The sequence below is a fragment of the Chlamydotis macqueenii genome, chromosome Z, assembly GCF_036417535.1.
Source record: "Chlamydotis macqueenii isolate bChlMac1 chromosome Z, bChlMac1.mat, whole genome shotgun sequence".
Classification (NCBI taxonomy): domain Eukaryota; kingdom Metazoa; phylum Chordata; class Aves; order Otidiformes; family Otididae; genus Chlamydotis; species Chlamydotis macqueenii.
Window position 1 is genome coordinate 18612187 of NC_141593.1, and position 15117 is coordinate 18627303.

The 15117-nt window shown below is 43.7% G+C and overlaps 1 protein-coding gene across 3 annotated transcripts; it reads left to right on the forward strand.

Moving 5' to 3' along the window:
* The first annotated feature begins 1832 nt into the window (after positions 1-1832).
* Positions 1833-9494, forward strand: SETD9 (SET domain containing 9). 3 transcript variants are annotated; one of them, XM_086770662.1, is made up of 6 exons: positions 1833-1942; positions 2695-3059; positions 4786-4909; positions 5663-5778; positions 7007-7112; positions 9350-9494. In XM_086770662.1, exons 1-6 carry the CDS (start codon positions 1857-1859, stop codon positions 9435-9437), a joined length of 885 nt encoding a protein of 294 aa, XP_086626788.1. In that variant the 5' UTR covers positions 1833-1856; the 3' UTR covers positions 9438-9494. The 3 variants fall into 3 exon arrangements, with proteins under 3 accessions (XP_086626788.1, XP_086626787.1, XP_086626789.1); XM_086770661.1 differs by having other exon boundaries at positions 1850-2243; XM_086770663.1 differs by having other exon boundaries at positions 1850-2243; positions 2695-2843.
* Positions 9495-15117: the final 5623 nt, after the last annotated feature.

Sequence of the window (15117 nt, forward strand, 5' to 3'; positions counted from 1 at the left end):
ACAAAATTCCAAATGCTTGGCAAGAGTTCAGGTCCAGACATAGGAGTACAGGCTTTGACAGTGTTTTGTGGTTTCTCTGTTCACTCCAAAACCAGTTCTCAAACACTAGCTCCATATGTTCATTTTTTTAAACTAGATTCCTAAGAGTGCAAGATGCACGCTGTCTCATTTTGCCAATAACCTTTACTTCACTGGCAGATTTTAACTAAAACTGCAGATAAGAAACAGTGTCCAAAAAGACAAGTTTTATAAAAGTACGTTCCCAAACACAGAAGATAGAACAGCAGCCAAGGAGATAACATTACCCTTACTTTGGTATCTCTTAATGATTTGTAAAGGATTATTTGGGAGTCTTTGTTAATTATTGAAGAGTGATGGCTGAGTGATTGTAGTCCTCACTAGTTTTGTTTGCTTGTTTGTTTTACAGACACTTGACAGTAGAATGTAGCACTGAAAAAGCTTATGCCCCCACGCCACATGCACTGAAGTTGAAAATGCTCATGATTTGTACTATATTCCATCTGTCTGGCTTGTTAGGTTTGCAGTAAATAGTGCAGAATGCTTCACACCAGTAAGTAAGGTGCAGTTGCTTATGATGCTACAAAGCACAACTCATGTCTCCTTGTCACCAGGGCCAAATACTTTGTACAAAGTGTGGACAGGAATGTAACAGGTTTCAGCTCTGGGCTATTAATCTGCTGCTTTTATGAAGTGGATTATCTGAGGCACTAACAGTCTTCATTGTCAGTGCGGGCAGGCACAGGATAATCTTGGAAAGGAGATCTGCTACTGCTGGGCTTACTCCTGAATGCAGAATTGTCAAAGAGGTCAGGTTCAACTGCTGCTTCTAGATCAATTTTTTCATCTCCTTTGGTATCAGATCTTGCCTTTTCACATTGTTTAATAAAACACAGAGGGAACATGTACCATTATTTAGATATAGAGAGAGGTGTGTGTATATTTACATGTATAAGTATGTACCCATAGACATGAGTTTTCCAGTGCCTGCAGCTCTCCCTTTTTTAGTGCAAATATATCATGCCTCTCTAGGTAGCACCGTGTGGTTAGCTAGCTCTTCATATGCTGTCAGCTGTTGAAGAGCAGGGAGTCCCAACGTCACTTGAGTCCCGTTTTCTCCATGAGCTCCCTGCTGCCATTAGCAAGGAAGTGAGCTGCCTCCTCTCCCTGGCTGTGAGGAAGCTGCTCCTGCCCAGCTGTCGGTCGTGCAGGACGGGCCCGATGTCCGTGTGGATGTCCCTGGGGCTCCTTCCCCGGGAGGGACGAGATGGCACCTCAGAAGCGTGGTCGGCCTGAGGAAGACCCCTCAGCTCCATCAGTCCTGCGGGCTGACGTGTACCTTATTTTACTTTATTTAAATATATAGGGGTTTTTTTTCATTACCTCCATCAATTGCCATTTTAAAAAGTCATTTTTAAAAAATTGTGAAGAAACGAACATTGAAAAATTTGGATTGCAATTACCCCTTCATGCATATTAAGCACGCAGCAGTGTGACGTGAAGGCGGTATCACCTACTTAAAAATGTACATTATTTATGCTCCTAAGTGATGTTTGATTTTACGGTGCGGTATTGCTTGTTATTCAACTCCGTGGGGCGCCGACAGCCCTCCGAGTTCTGCGCTTCGGCCTCCCCGGGCCTCGCCCTGGTCCCGGCCGGCCCTCGGCAACGCGCTCTCTGCTCCCCCCCCCCCCCCCATTGACCAATGGCAGCTCCGTACGCAAATACCGCCACGCGTCCGGAGCGCGGATTGGCTGGACCCGTTGGGCGGGCGCGGCTCGAAAGAAGGCGGTGCCGAGGGCGGTCGTGAGGGAGGGGGGTACCCGTCGGCCGCCGCCATGTTGCGAGGCTTGCGGCGGCGGTGGGACGCCTACAAGTACCGGTTCGTGCCCTGGCTGGCCCTCAACCTCCGCCGCAAGCGCAGGTGAGGGGGAGGGGCAGGTCCTGGGAGCTACCGGGCTGCGGCGTGGCTCGCCTTGCCGCCCTTTCTGCCCGCCAGCAGGATGAGGCGGCGGCAGCCGGTGCCGCCGCATGGATTTCCCTCAGGGCTTTTCGGCCTCGAGGAGCTGTTGGAGGTGGGCGAGGAGCCGCCGTGGCCGAGACCCTGCTCCCCCCCTTCTCGGGAGTGACCGGGGGCTCCGCAGGAGCCAGCTCGGGTTTTTGACTGGGAGCTGGCAGTTCAGCCTTGGGTGTCGCTTCGCTGGTGTTGAACTCGTAACACTTGGGTACTTTAAAATGGTATCTAAAGTTAAAACTCGATAGGTTTGTTTTATTTATTTTTTTTAGTAAGTTCTCTTTTGAAAGGTAAAAGTAGTGTTTGAATTTAAATAAGTATGACATTATTATAAATTGCATAAATTAAAATCTCTCTAGTTAGCATAGTATTTGTCCTCCCCTCATTTGAAGTGTTACGACCTACGTATGTTTTTTTATAAACTTTAATAATCACATGTATTTGATTTTTGGTATGTTTGTCACAAAGAGCTCAGTGAGGTTTAACCTACTTGCCTTGCTGTAAATACACAGATAATGGTTTTATAGTAGGACAGGTATGAAAGAATATTCTTTAGATTTTGTTTGAAACCACAGTGCATGCAAGTTACTGCTGTAAAATGGCTCTTCTATATATTTTATTTAGGGAAAACATAATCTTAAAATATGTTTTTTTCTTGACAGGACCCTCCGATATGTTCCTGAAAGCTCTCAAGACAAAATTATCTCTGATGAGGATGTCTTCAAAACACTAGTGAAAATATTTAAAGCTCTGTTCATAAATGATTTCAGTAAACAAGCACATATTTTTGCCTTACTTCCAGAAATCAAATGTAAATATCTGGAGTTACTGACTGTTGAGCAGAAGCAATCAAAAGTAAATTCATGTAATCATCAAAGTCAACATGTGTTTAGTGCAGAGGAAGTTCTGTTTAATACACTAGGGTTCAGTATTACTCGAGACCGAAGTTCACTGGTGTCTGCTGGAACTGGAGTCTTTGTTACCAAAGGTTTTGTACCGAAAGGGACAGTTGTGTCTATGTATCCTGGTAATGGCATGTTCTTTTTTCTGATTAAGTTAGATGTGATTTCTAACCATTTAATTATAGAATGCCAAGGTTCTACACTAATTTTCATTTTATGCGTTCTATTTATGTCATTCCTTAACAAAATCACAAGCTACAGTGAATGAGAATATTTCTGTATAAACCTATGAGAGTTCTTTTTGAAGTAAGCAAAGCAGTATTGGGGGGGGGGGTAATTTTGAATTTTGTTTATTAAAAAAGCTTTCAGTACTAAAAGTCTGCTTTTTCAGCTGCTAGAGAAGCTGTTCCAGATTCTTAAAACACAAATGCGTGGGAGCAATTTCAAGTGGATGAACAATGCAGTTTAATTCTTTGGAGTTTCTGTTTTAGATAAGGATCTCCACACAGATCAGCAGACAAGACTGAACTTTTTCAAAACACAAAAATAGAAATTGGAGAATTAAAATAAAACCTTTGTTTAACGGAACTCTCTTCCATAAATCATGTTTGGAAAATCAGCACTTCTGTTACTCCTCATTTCTTGGTACTATATTTGCTTACATGTCTTAAAAGGACTTGTAATTCTGTCAGTATGGCTGAGCTAGGATAGCTTTGCTGAAATGCTTTGGATTTTTTTCTGTTTGATCTGCCAGTAGAATCGTCCCCTGCATGCGGTCTCTGGTTTGTGCCAGCATAGCGGGATCAGGACCAGTCCAAGCACTGGGCAGCAGAGCATGTTTTGCCGTGCCAAAGCAGGAGTGTCTGACCATTACCAGTGAACTGACTAATTGTCAAATGACAATCACAGGGAAAGTTGGTGGCGACCTTTCAGCTCTCTTCAAATTTCAGGCACATGCTGAGTGTAGGTTCATTGAGAGTCTCCTCTAGCAGCTCATCTAGCAAAACAAGAGGATGAGCTGTTGAGATGCTTTCCTTTTCCAGAGGTGTGAAGGAAACTGCAGGGCTGCTGGCTGGGGAAGTGACCCTGTGGGGACAGCAAGTCAGTGCTGTCCTGCCTGTTGTTTGACAGTGAGTGCAGCCTGTCTGTGGGGCCTTGGCTTAGCTTCTTGTGAGATTGCAGTGAAGGATTTCTGCAGAGGGTTGCTGAAGATGGCATGGGTGTGAGGGATGCAGGACTGCAATGTCATTAAAAATTGCAAGCCAGTCTAGTGTCACTTTTCTATGCTTGGAACCTAGGGCAGGTTAAATCATATCTACAGATTTGGGAAACAGTCTGCTGAAGTGATTTTTCTGTTCTTGGTTTGGCACTTTACCTCTCCTGTAGCAAGCAAAATCTCTGATCAGGGTGGTGGAAGAGAGTGTTTTAGGTTCTTTGCTCCAGTGTGTGCTTTTTGAAGTGTCCTGACAAAAGTATTAACAAAACAGCTTAATATCTTCAGCTGCACTTTCTTGTACAAACATCGCTTGGCATTTTCCTCGCTGAAGCAGGCCAGTTGGTCATGATGCTTTATCTACCTCTCAATAGGGATACTGGACAGAGACCTTTTTTAATTATTTCCTTCAGTGATTTCTCTCTTTGGAATATCTCAGCTCATGTAGATTTTTTTGCATCCCAGAAGGATGTGTCTAAAAGCTTGTAACAAGTGTTAATGCTGTTAACAGAGAGAGGAGTTCTCTCCTATCCAGTCTCCTTTTGAGTTTCTGTGTTGAGAGGGCTAGATGATGTCGTAAGCCCATTCTGACAGTTAACTTATGTTCTTCTGAAATAATTGTATCTGTCTTGCAACAGGTACAGTATACAGAAAGCATGAGCCCATCTTTTTCCAGTCCCTTGGCAATCCCTTTATTTTTAGGTGCATAGATGGCATCCTTATTGATGGGAATGATAAAGGACTATCAAGATCAGTGTACAGGTAAGAAGTCAAAAAATGGTGGTATTAATAGTCTCAATTCCCTGTTGTCTTACCCTAAGTTGTGTTATAGTTGAATATCATCCACCTATATGTATTTCATAATCAAAAACACAAGATTAAGAGCTGCTGGATGTGATCTGTTATCTACTACTTGTGTCTTCATCTGTAACACCAGTGATGTACATTTTGATGTACAGAGGCTGTTTGCTGTAAAGAAATGGTTTTAATAGGAGCAGGAGATGTAGCATAAAATTTTTGAAATGCTTCTGAGCTGTTACTCAAATCTGCTTAGTTGATAGAAAAGAAAAAAAAGCCTCTGTATGGACTTGATAATACCAAAAGCGTGAATCTAGTAGCTCTGGCTCTGGTCTACAGATGAGCGGCACTTAAGAAGGAAGCAGTAACCTTAATAATAGTTGTTGTTATTAATATCTCACATTGGAAAGGACCCATAAGGATCACTGAGTCCAACTTCCTTCCCTTCACAGGACTACCTAAAACTAAACTATATGTGCAGGTTCTTCCACGAGAGTCGGAAAGACACCACACACTAGTGGGAGGTTTAAATGTACTTTTTAGACTGTCATCAAGGTCTTGGTCTGTGCATGTCCCTCCCACCCCCTGCCAGTGTTGTCCTGTCTCGCAGGTGGGTTGGGCAGCTGTAACTTCACTCAGCGACTGTGGCCATTTCTACAGGAGGGAGTACAGATAACCTGTTAGTGAAGAAGCTGTGATTCGCGTTGGTTGTTTCAGGTCTTGCAGCAGGAGAGACCAACTTGGCCCATTTCAAATGAGCGATGAGAGCTGGCTCACAGCTGCCCTGCAGAACCCGCTGGCAGTGGGACAGTATGTCAACAACTGCTCACATGGTAAGTTGACAGGTAAATTTTCCAGGCTTCAGTTTGTCTTTATGGATATAAATTATTTTGGAGGTGACACAGAATCAGATAACTGATTTGGGGGGAAATCAGTGTTTTTTTAAGCAAGATAAGTGCTTACAGGATTAAGAGTTTCTGAGGCCTTTTGTGACAGCTGGGTGCTAGGATCCTTCAGCAATGCTTGAAATGTCTTTCCACTTGTCTCACTGACTCCCACAGATCCACCAGTCTCCCTCCTCGTATGTGGAATGAAAGGCACACATCCCAAAATGTGAGGATGGTGGGAAAGGATATCTAACAAAGGGCCACTGGGCTGAGGCAGTACACAGAGTTGCAGATCAAGTTCCCCAGTATGGTTTCAGCAGGTTTCATGAGAAAACCATACACACAGTGATAAAAGTAGTAAGATTCTATCACTGCTCAGTTTGCACTGTAGTCCTTCATGCGCAAAATCTACAAAACTGTTGTTGTGGTATAGCTGTTCGACATGAAGAGGGGAGCTATTTATTTATTCTATCTTACACTGTATGTGTTGGCCTTAAGGTGTAGGGGAGTAAATAACTCATGGGAATGGTTGTGACATACAAAAAGTTAAATTGCTACCACACCTTGCCTCTTTGCTACCACAAACCTGCTGCCACACTAGCAGGATTTCAGAGCCTGCATTATACAAAAGATACCCTGCCTCCAGGTAGCATCCAGAAGGGTTGCTGGAGTAACGAAGCAGGTATTGACTGGCATGGAGACAAAGGTCTGTCTGTGAAACTGGTTCTTCAGGTCCAATATCCACGTAAAGAAAACTCCCTTCTTCCTGCTGGACAGATGGTGATTTTCTCCATGGCTGTATTTATTACATATTTTGCCACCGGGAAAATCTTTTCAAGATTTTTTTTTTTAACTGTAAAAGCAAATGTTGTATATTGACAACATTGAGCAATGCTGTAAGCTACCCCTGGCATTACACAAGTTGTGCCCCTTCATATACATGTTGATAATCAATTAAGGATGAATTAAAGCTCCCATAGTTGGTTGTGTATCTCTTATGTAAATTCAAAATAGGACTTCAGAGGAATGCAGTAGCTGCCAACAGAGGCATGGTTTTCAGGCTTGATGAAGCATCTGGTACTTTTGCAGCAGCACACTTGATATTTTTACACCTCTCTAAAATCTTATCTAAGATTTTCTTGATATCATACTTTTTTTTTTTTCCTATTTCTAGAAAAAGCAGCCAACGTGTGTTACCAGGAGTTTGATGTGCCGGTGTATTTTCCAGTAGAACTGAAACAGTACCTTCCAAACATTGTCTACAGCCATGACATAGAGAGGTTAGCAGTGAATCAAAGAGCTGATAGATCTTATATGATACAAAGTGTACTGTATGTGTAAAAAAGACAAATGTGTTTGAAGAATAATATTTCATATGAATATGAGTTACACAAAGGTGTGCACCTGTATGGAAGAGTTAGCTCTTTAAATAGACCCATACTGAGTGACTTACAAGACTACGTCTTCCCCTTTTTCTACATCTTCACAAGTGAAATCAGCGTAGCTCTGAAGGTAGTTTTACAAGCAGTGGTACGCTATAGTGTGATTCTTCTGAATCCCATAAAGTACTTGTCATATTTTGCTTGTATTACAATACTGAGGTTTTTCACTGTGTATTTCAGTTGTAGCTAGTAACCCTTAACCAATCAAAGCCCTTCTAAGTTAGTTGAGATTTAGTCTTCTTACTCTTTTGTTCTCCATGTCTCCTGCTTATGTGAGAAATATTTTTTTACACTGAGGGTTGTAGAACACTGGAACAGGTTGCCCAGAGAGGTGGTAGATGCCCCATCCCCAGAAATGTTCAAGGCCAGGTGGGATGAGGCTCTGAGCAACCTGATCTGGTTGGAGATGTCCCTGCTCCTTGCAGGGGGTTGGACTGAATGGCCTTTGAAGGTCCCTTCCAACCCTAACCATTCTATGATTCCATGATTCTATAAGCAGATGAATTTGCAAGGAGAAACATAAAATTAATTTGTATTGAGATGAAATACTATGCAGTATAAAGGCATGTGAGTTTTAGTTACACTGCACAATTACAACATCCTGATTATAACCTGAAAATCCACCTCTTCTAGAAATTAAAAGACTTAGAAACCTTTCTCAGATTTTTGTTTGGAAATGTGGGAAGGGTAGCAATTAGATGAATATGGACAAGGAGCAATATGGACAGCAATGACAGACAGTAGGTCTGGAAGTGAGTGTCCTGTACTGGGATGTTATTAAGAATAACTATGAAGCTGTGAGAAAGTTGTAATGTTGGTCCTGAATTTAACACACCAGAGAAATTGCACTTCTGGTCTGGTTGCTACCTTCAGAAACCAAATAATCCTCTTCATCTAGAGGATGTATAAGGATTTTAGACCAGATCTCCTAGACTTTTAGTGTAATTCTGGAGCTATTTTAAAACTCTGAAATTTGACTGGAGAAAGTTATGGTGCATATTGGTAAAACAGCTTTTCTGATTAACCTTAGACTTTGTCGAAGCAAGGTTAAAGATGCACTTGTAATCTGCAGATAAATAAATAAATGATAATAAGAGGTAAGACAACTTTCAGGAAGCCTGGATGTTGTCCTTGAAGTGTTAAAGGGCAGTGGGCAGAGCTAAGCTATGGGACTATTTCAGGAAGGGGGAATTCTGCTCTCTTCCTTGGAATCTGTCCAAGAAAATACAGTCTTTCAGTTGTCAGTTCTCCTAGCGTACAGCCACTAGACAACAGATCCCACATGGTTCTAGGTGCCTGTTTTGATATTGATACTTACAGTGCTAACAACATAGGTAATCTGGTTCCTAAATACTCTTCTGTCTTGTAAAACGGTTTTTAGTACTTGTTTATCTTGTTCTTTGATTTGTTTCAAAATGGCCTCACACTAAATTTCGTAGTAGAGAGGATTGTTCTTAACTTCCACATTCAACAGCATCAGAAGAATGTGATCTCCTTTCTAGAATAGATACTTCAGCCTTAGGCCATGGTCATTTACTTAAAGGGGTGTGGGTTCCTAAATCTCACTGTAAGAAAAACGCCAGCTGCTGATTTCAGCTTGGAGTTTATGGAGAATTCACCCACCATCATACATTCCAGCAGGTGTCTGGTGCAGTTCAGAGCTGTTTCCTGGATGTTTGTTGGCGGAGAGCGGGTTTAGCCAGCTAGCACCTGTGGGTAGACGTGTCTAGAGGAATGGTATCTGCTCCATGAACTTCGCTGTAGCTTCTCCTCTCTGTATAAGTGTCTTTCTCTCTCTTGACTAATAATTTTCATTTTTTAATAACCGTGTGAGTAGAAACATTATTTGCATACCCACATAGGCTGTGCTCTTATTTTGTAATTTTTTTTTCTAATTATATTTGCTGTCTATTTCAGTGTTGTTTTCTCAGGCTCCCTGGTCTCCATTATGCATACTACTCCCAAAAGTAATCTAGACAGAGCCATTGTTTTAGCTACTTGCCATGAAGAATTAAAGAAAATAAAAGGGAAATGTAATTGTTCACTTCCACGTTTGCTTTTCCTTTTTTTTACAGCCACCTGAGATGTGTAGTGCTTGTCACTCTCAGAGACATCGAGCAGGGAGAAGAACTTTTTTCTAATTACTACACTGTTGTCAACTGAATTAATAGATTCAAGACTGAAGAAGTCTCTGTCAATAAAATACTTACTGGGTGTTTACATCAGGCTTCATGAGCATTTCTACTTAACAGAGGGCTGTAGCTTTACCATTTAGAAAGGAAGCTGCAGGCTTGTATTTCCCTGAAAATATTCCATGTTTGATGCAGAGGTGAAGGTTTAACTGTTTATGTCATTAGATGCTCAGCTGCCTATTGTTGTTGATATTACTGATTATTGGTGTTCAGCTGTCCGTACAATATCTCATAAAATAAAACCGAAAGTTCTGGACATGTCATTTAATTTTCTGGTTTGCACAGCTGTCTGTAACTGTGTCTCAGTTTTAGTGTTTTGCCATTTCACTTCTCATGCTTACAATGAACACAGTTTGTAAAAATTACTTCCCTCTCGTGAATCCAAGGATTATTCCTTGGATAATCTGACAGTTCACGGTAATTACTAGTTGTCATTCTAGTTTTCTTGGAGCTGGTCCCTTTGGTATCTGCTTCCTTTTAGAAAGTATTTCAGCATAGCCAGTTGTCCACATCTTTTATGAGGCTTTTTGGAACAGTGCTAATTCACACTTCAAATGTGCCTGCATGGTGTGCTGTCATCAAGAAACTAACTTCGGACACTTCCTTTATGCCTGTCTTGGGGTAGGAGGAAAGACTGTGTATCTTGAAGCCCTCTCCAGTCCTAGTTTCAGTGGTTTCGTGAAAGTTTCCTGGCATGTGGCAACTTTCATAGCTTTTCTTCTCAGAGAGAGAACTTCACGTTGCAGCATAGCTGGAGGAAATAATGCCAACCAAATGTGCTGTTTATTTTTTTTTTTTTAATGAGTTACTGGTATAAACAGAGACAGCCATTCCCACATGTCTGCAAACTGCCTGCAGAAAGTAAACAAGAGACAGCTTGTCAGTCTTTGGGTCTGGCTAAACCGCTTGGGGAAGAAAAATCATCCCAGTATTTACTGCAAAAGTCCAAGCAAGCCTCCCATAAGCTGATGAGAACGGAGAAGCTGGGAAATGGTGTGCTCTAATGAATCTGGAGTGGCAGGGGCAGCCAGGGTGCCCTGCTTAGTTGAAAAAGCATCTTCTCAGAACACAAAGCTTTTTGGTGTCTGTGTTACTTTGTCTCCTTCCAAGCCTGAACCTTGTCTTTCATACTCATTTGGAAGCCCTTCTCAGCCAGAGGAGGCTGGCTTTATCAGCAAGATTTAAATAGCAGAACTGTGAGATAGTGGCATGTGGCTCAGCGTGGGTTGTACAAGTTTTAGGAAGGTGCTGGGGACAACTTCTAGTGGTGGTCCTTGTGTCTTCACTGCATGGTAACAGATCAGAGCTGGCCATGACCTCCAGTCTACTGAGGAGGACACTCATCCACATCACTCTGCAGATCCCTTCTCTCCTGAGCTGGGCCCAGCACTCTTTGGGAGGAGGTTATTGGGCATCTCTTGATCTCTGAAGGAGGCTGATTGTCAGGGTGCCTGCAGTGCTGCTCAGCTCAGCTGATGAGGGTTTATGGGTGGGTGGGGAATACCAGCCCCAGCGTGCTGGAGAAGGCAGGCACTGTTCATGTTCTGCAGGCTGAGATGCTGTCATGCAAGGGCATAGATTGCTTCAGCCATCTCATTATACACTGGTTAATACCATTTAAATGGCTGGATTTGAAAGTACACTCCTGTCTGGCAGCTGTGGAACTCACTTTTACAACTCATTTGTAGAGAATCGTTTGCTCTACTGCTGTTGCTGGCTCCTGGCTATGAGGGTCGCACAGCAGTGGAGGATTGCAGGCTGCCTGTCACTAACGGGGTACGTGGGACTGGCTTCTCCTTGCTGAAATACTGAAACCCGACAGCCTGATTCAGTGACATGAGGGAAAGCAAGACCTGGCTTGCAACTGGCAGCAGCAATTGATTTCTGTCTGCTGGTGGCTACAGAAAGCCACAAAGTGGCAGGAGGAGGAGGAGGAGGTGCAGTCAGGTGGTACTTCCGAGCAAGAAGCTGCAGCACAACATGGGGACTGAGCAGGAGAAAGGAAAACGGAAGAGTGGAAGTCATGGTCCAGTAAAGTGCTACAGCCTATGAAAGGGCTTCAGGTATTGCAGACATCTTCCTTCTTGTCTTTACATTCCCCTCTCTTCATTAAAGGTGAAAATCATTCCACTTCCCTGTGTGCCCTTCCATTCCCACCAAACTGACACCACCAGTGTCTGAGAGGAGGATGCGTTCTGGTGTAATTCCAGATGTAATGTGCAATCTGATTATAAACTAGGAAAATTCTCTCTGCAATCTATTGTTTGTTTATGATAATAAATTATTCATTACAGTAAGTACAGTCTCTCTCTCTTTCTTGAAAGATTATTTGCCTGGGTAATTTTCATTGGAATTTCCTAAAAATAGGAACTTACTTGGCTAACTCTGCCTCTATATACCTGTACATTTAGTAGTAGAAGAAGGAAAGGAAAAGCAAACAAAAATTTAAGGTACTTTCAATTACGGATAGGCCAGATCTGCAAAGTCCCTCTCCCAGATGCACGCCCACAGTCACCGCGTGTTAAAATACTGTACTAATTCATGAGATAATTTGTCTGTCTAAATCAGTTGCCAGCCATGGTGTGCTGGCTGGGAGCCTCAGTGAGGATCACCAGCGGTACTGGGCCTGGCGGGGGTGGAGCGAGCTTTCCCCGCAGGAGCCCTCACAGTGCTGCGCTGTGTGTTGGTAGCTGGAAGGGTGCTGGTATCTCTGCAGTGCTGGGGCTGCAGCGGAGCCATGCTCCCGCAGCATCAAGGCTGGCTTGCCATCATTCCCCCCTCACTCCAAAGGTCAGTAGGCTGGGGGTGGGCAAGAGGTGGGAGGGGACATAGCCAGGACAGGAACTGACAACAGAGATCCTCCACACTGCATGACATCATGCTCGGCAATAAAAGCTCAGAGAAAGCAGGAGGGGAGGGGGCGTTAGTTATTAAGGCATTTGTCTTCCTGAGCAGCCGCTATGCGTACTGAGGCCCTGCTTCCCTGGCAGAGGCTGGACATCATCTCCTGATGGGGAGTGCAGAACAAATACTTTTGTTTTTCCCTTTGCTTTGCACACAGCTATTGCTTTTCCTTTATCAAACTGCTTTTTTCCTTGATTCAAGCATTCTTTTTCATCTTCTTTTCTCCCTTCCCACCCCCCCAATCCTGCTGAGGGGGGGAATGATAGCATGGCTGGGTGGGCACCTGGCAGCCAGCCAAGGTCAACCCACCAGACCAGCACAAGACCAAACCTAGGAGTGTGTGGGGAAAATGGAAAGGTTTGCCACCGCACAGAGAGTTTTAGGCTTGATTTTCCTGGATTTTCCTGAACTCCTTACCCCTGTGGTAAACATCCTTGTAGTCCCTGCACTGCAAGTGGGGGAGCTGGTGTGGGATGGCAGGAAAATAGAGGTGCTGGGAAGATCAAGAGATGAGCTAACAAACTTTGCAAGGGTGCTGCAGACTCCCAGAGAGAAGAGCGAGATGGCTCACAGCAGGAGAGGGGCGTATCTGCTGGGGGAAAGAGCTGCAAGGGGTCAGCCCAAGAAACGGAAACTCACTTTAAAGAAGTAATTATTAATCAAGGTACTGAAGTACTCAGTAAGCAAGATGCTGAAGTATCACCAGTATGATTTAGAGCAGGTGCACATAAAATAGCCTGTGTCAGCTTTCCCGGTTAGTACATGTGTTTGAAACGCCTGTCTGCGTGGGGAATCCACCCTGAAGGGCTGGGCTGGGGGGCAACTGGTGGCAGCTCAGAGGCCACCCTTCCCTCAGGGCTTCGTTCTCAGAACTGTTTTATCTGTCAGCGCTACACGTGGCCATGGGGAACGTGCTCAAGGCAAACCACATCTCTTGGCTGTGGCACTTCCAGTTTGGAAGGACTGAGAATGAGTTTCTCAGGCACTGAATAAAAATACCATCTGCTAAACTCTTGAAGGATATATGTTTGTGTGTATGTATATATCCATCCGTATACACAGGGGTGTTTCCACACAAGCATACAAATATCAAAGTGGGACTGGTGTAGGGGATACGGTTTCCTAAGCAACTCCCATGGCACCTTGGTAGGAGGAGAGGGGGAAAGGTGTGAGTGTGTGTAAATGCCGCTGCTCATCCTTCCCTCCTCTCTTGCTCTCAAAGCCAGCAAATCTTGGCCCTCTGGTACGGGAGGGAGCCAGGATGCCTCGGCAGAAACACGCTCTCCTGCTGCCTTTGTGCCGTGCTGGAGTCGTGGGCCTTCTCCTGCCGTGCAGTGTGGCTGCTTAACCCCACAGGCTCCTCTGCCTTAGCCCTGGCATGCGCCTGCCTGCTGTGCCTGAGCATCGCTCCCTTTTGGTGCGGTTATTGGTGCGGCTTTCTGGGTCGCCCGGTGAGCTCCGGAACTGGCCCGGGCAAGGAGCACGCAGCCAGGGAGAGAGCAGCCCAGAAGGCAATGGGGAGTTGTTGGGTAAGCACAACGTCACCTTTATACACAAAATAAAAGCATCTTAAAGCATGATCCAGTGAGTCAAATTAGCAACTCACAGCCACCACCTGTAGGCTTCCAGCTCGCTAGCTCTCCCTACAGAGAGGGAAGAGAAATCCAGAAACTAGTAAAAGTATTTTAGCAAACTAGTGGCTGGGGTTTATGCTTTGTCTTTGCTGCTTGCATTCTGTGGACAAAACAAGGATTTAGGCACCAAATAGCCAAGCACCATAAGGACTTTAGGGGCTGCTTATCTTTTTAGTGGCAGCAGTGCATGCGTCTTGAGATTACTGGAAGCGTAAGTACTTAAAGTAACTACTGAGTTGGGGGGGAGAGGTTTACATTATATATACATACACTAACTAAAACAATTTTTAAGACTCCAGCATCACAAGGCTAACAACTGGTTGCGTCAAAACAAGAAAGGACTGACGGCGTTGGTGGTTATGATTTGTTCTGAAAACACTGATCTTTATGCTAAACAGCTAGAAAAAGGGAGGTCCGGCTTGTCACCAAAGAGTTTTGGATAGGTGTTTTGTTTTGCACCTTCTATCAGCCATCATTACAGACACTTAAATCTCTTCATCAGCAGAAGCAAAGTTCGTTACATTACTTGGCAAATTACAACTTCTGCTGTTCAGGATTACATCAGTTTGTACTCCTGGCTAACTAAAAAATAATCATTTCTTTACCTCTAGCTTTATTGTGCCAGCCATTGCAAAAAACAAGCACAGCACGCATTTTGGCCTTTGACAAAATGGGACTGTGCGATCTCAGAAGTAATACAGTGCTCTTCAGGATCCAAGACTAGTGGTCATTTTCTTGAGGGAAAGGACAAGCAAAACAAAAAGCATTTCAAATATTATAAAACTTGAGCATTAAGACAAGTAAAACTTCTGTATTCACACTTGCTGTCTAGCTTGACATGGATTTAAGGGTTTGGGTGTTTTCTTACAGCAGAGAACAGGAATGTGTTCCCCACAGCTTTACCATGTAGTTTGAATGCTCTGTCATACTGCTGCAACGTGCTACTCCGAAGCTAAGTTTAAGTCCCTTTAAGATTTTGCTAATACTTAAACCATAATATTTTAACCTTTAAGGGCAATAATTACTATGTTACCTGCATAATGGTATGTTGCTGCATGCTGCATTTTTCACTCTTCTCTGTGTAACATTAGGTCGTGTAGTAGTGCGCACTTT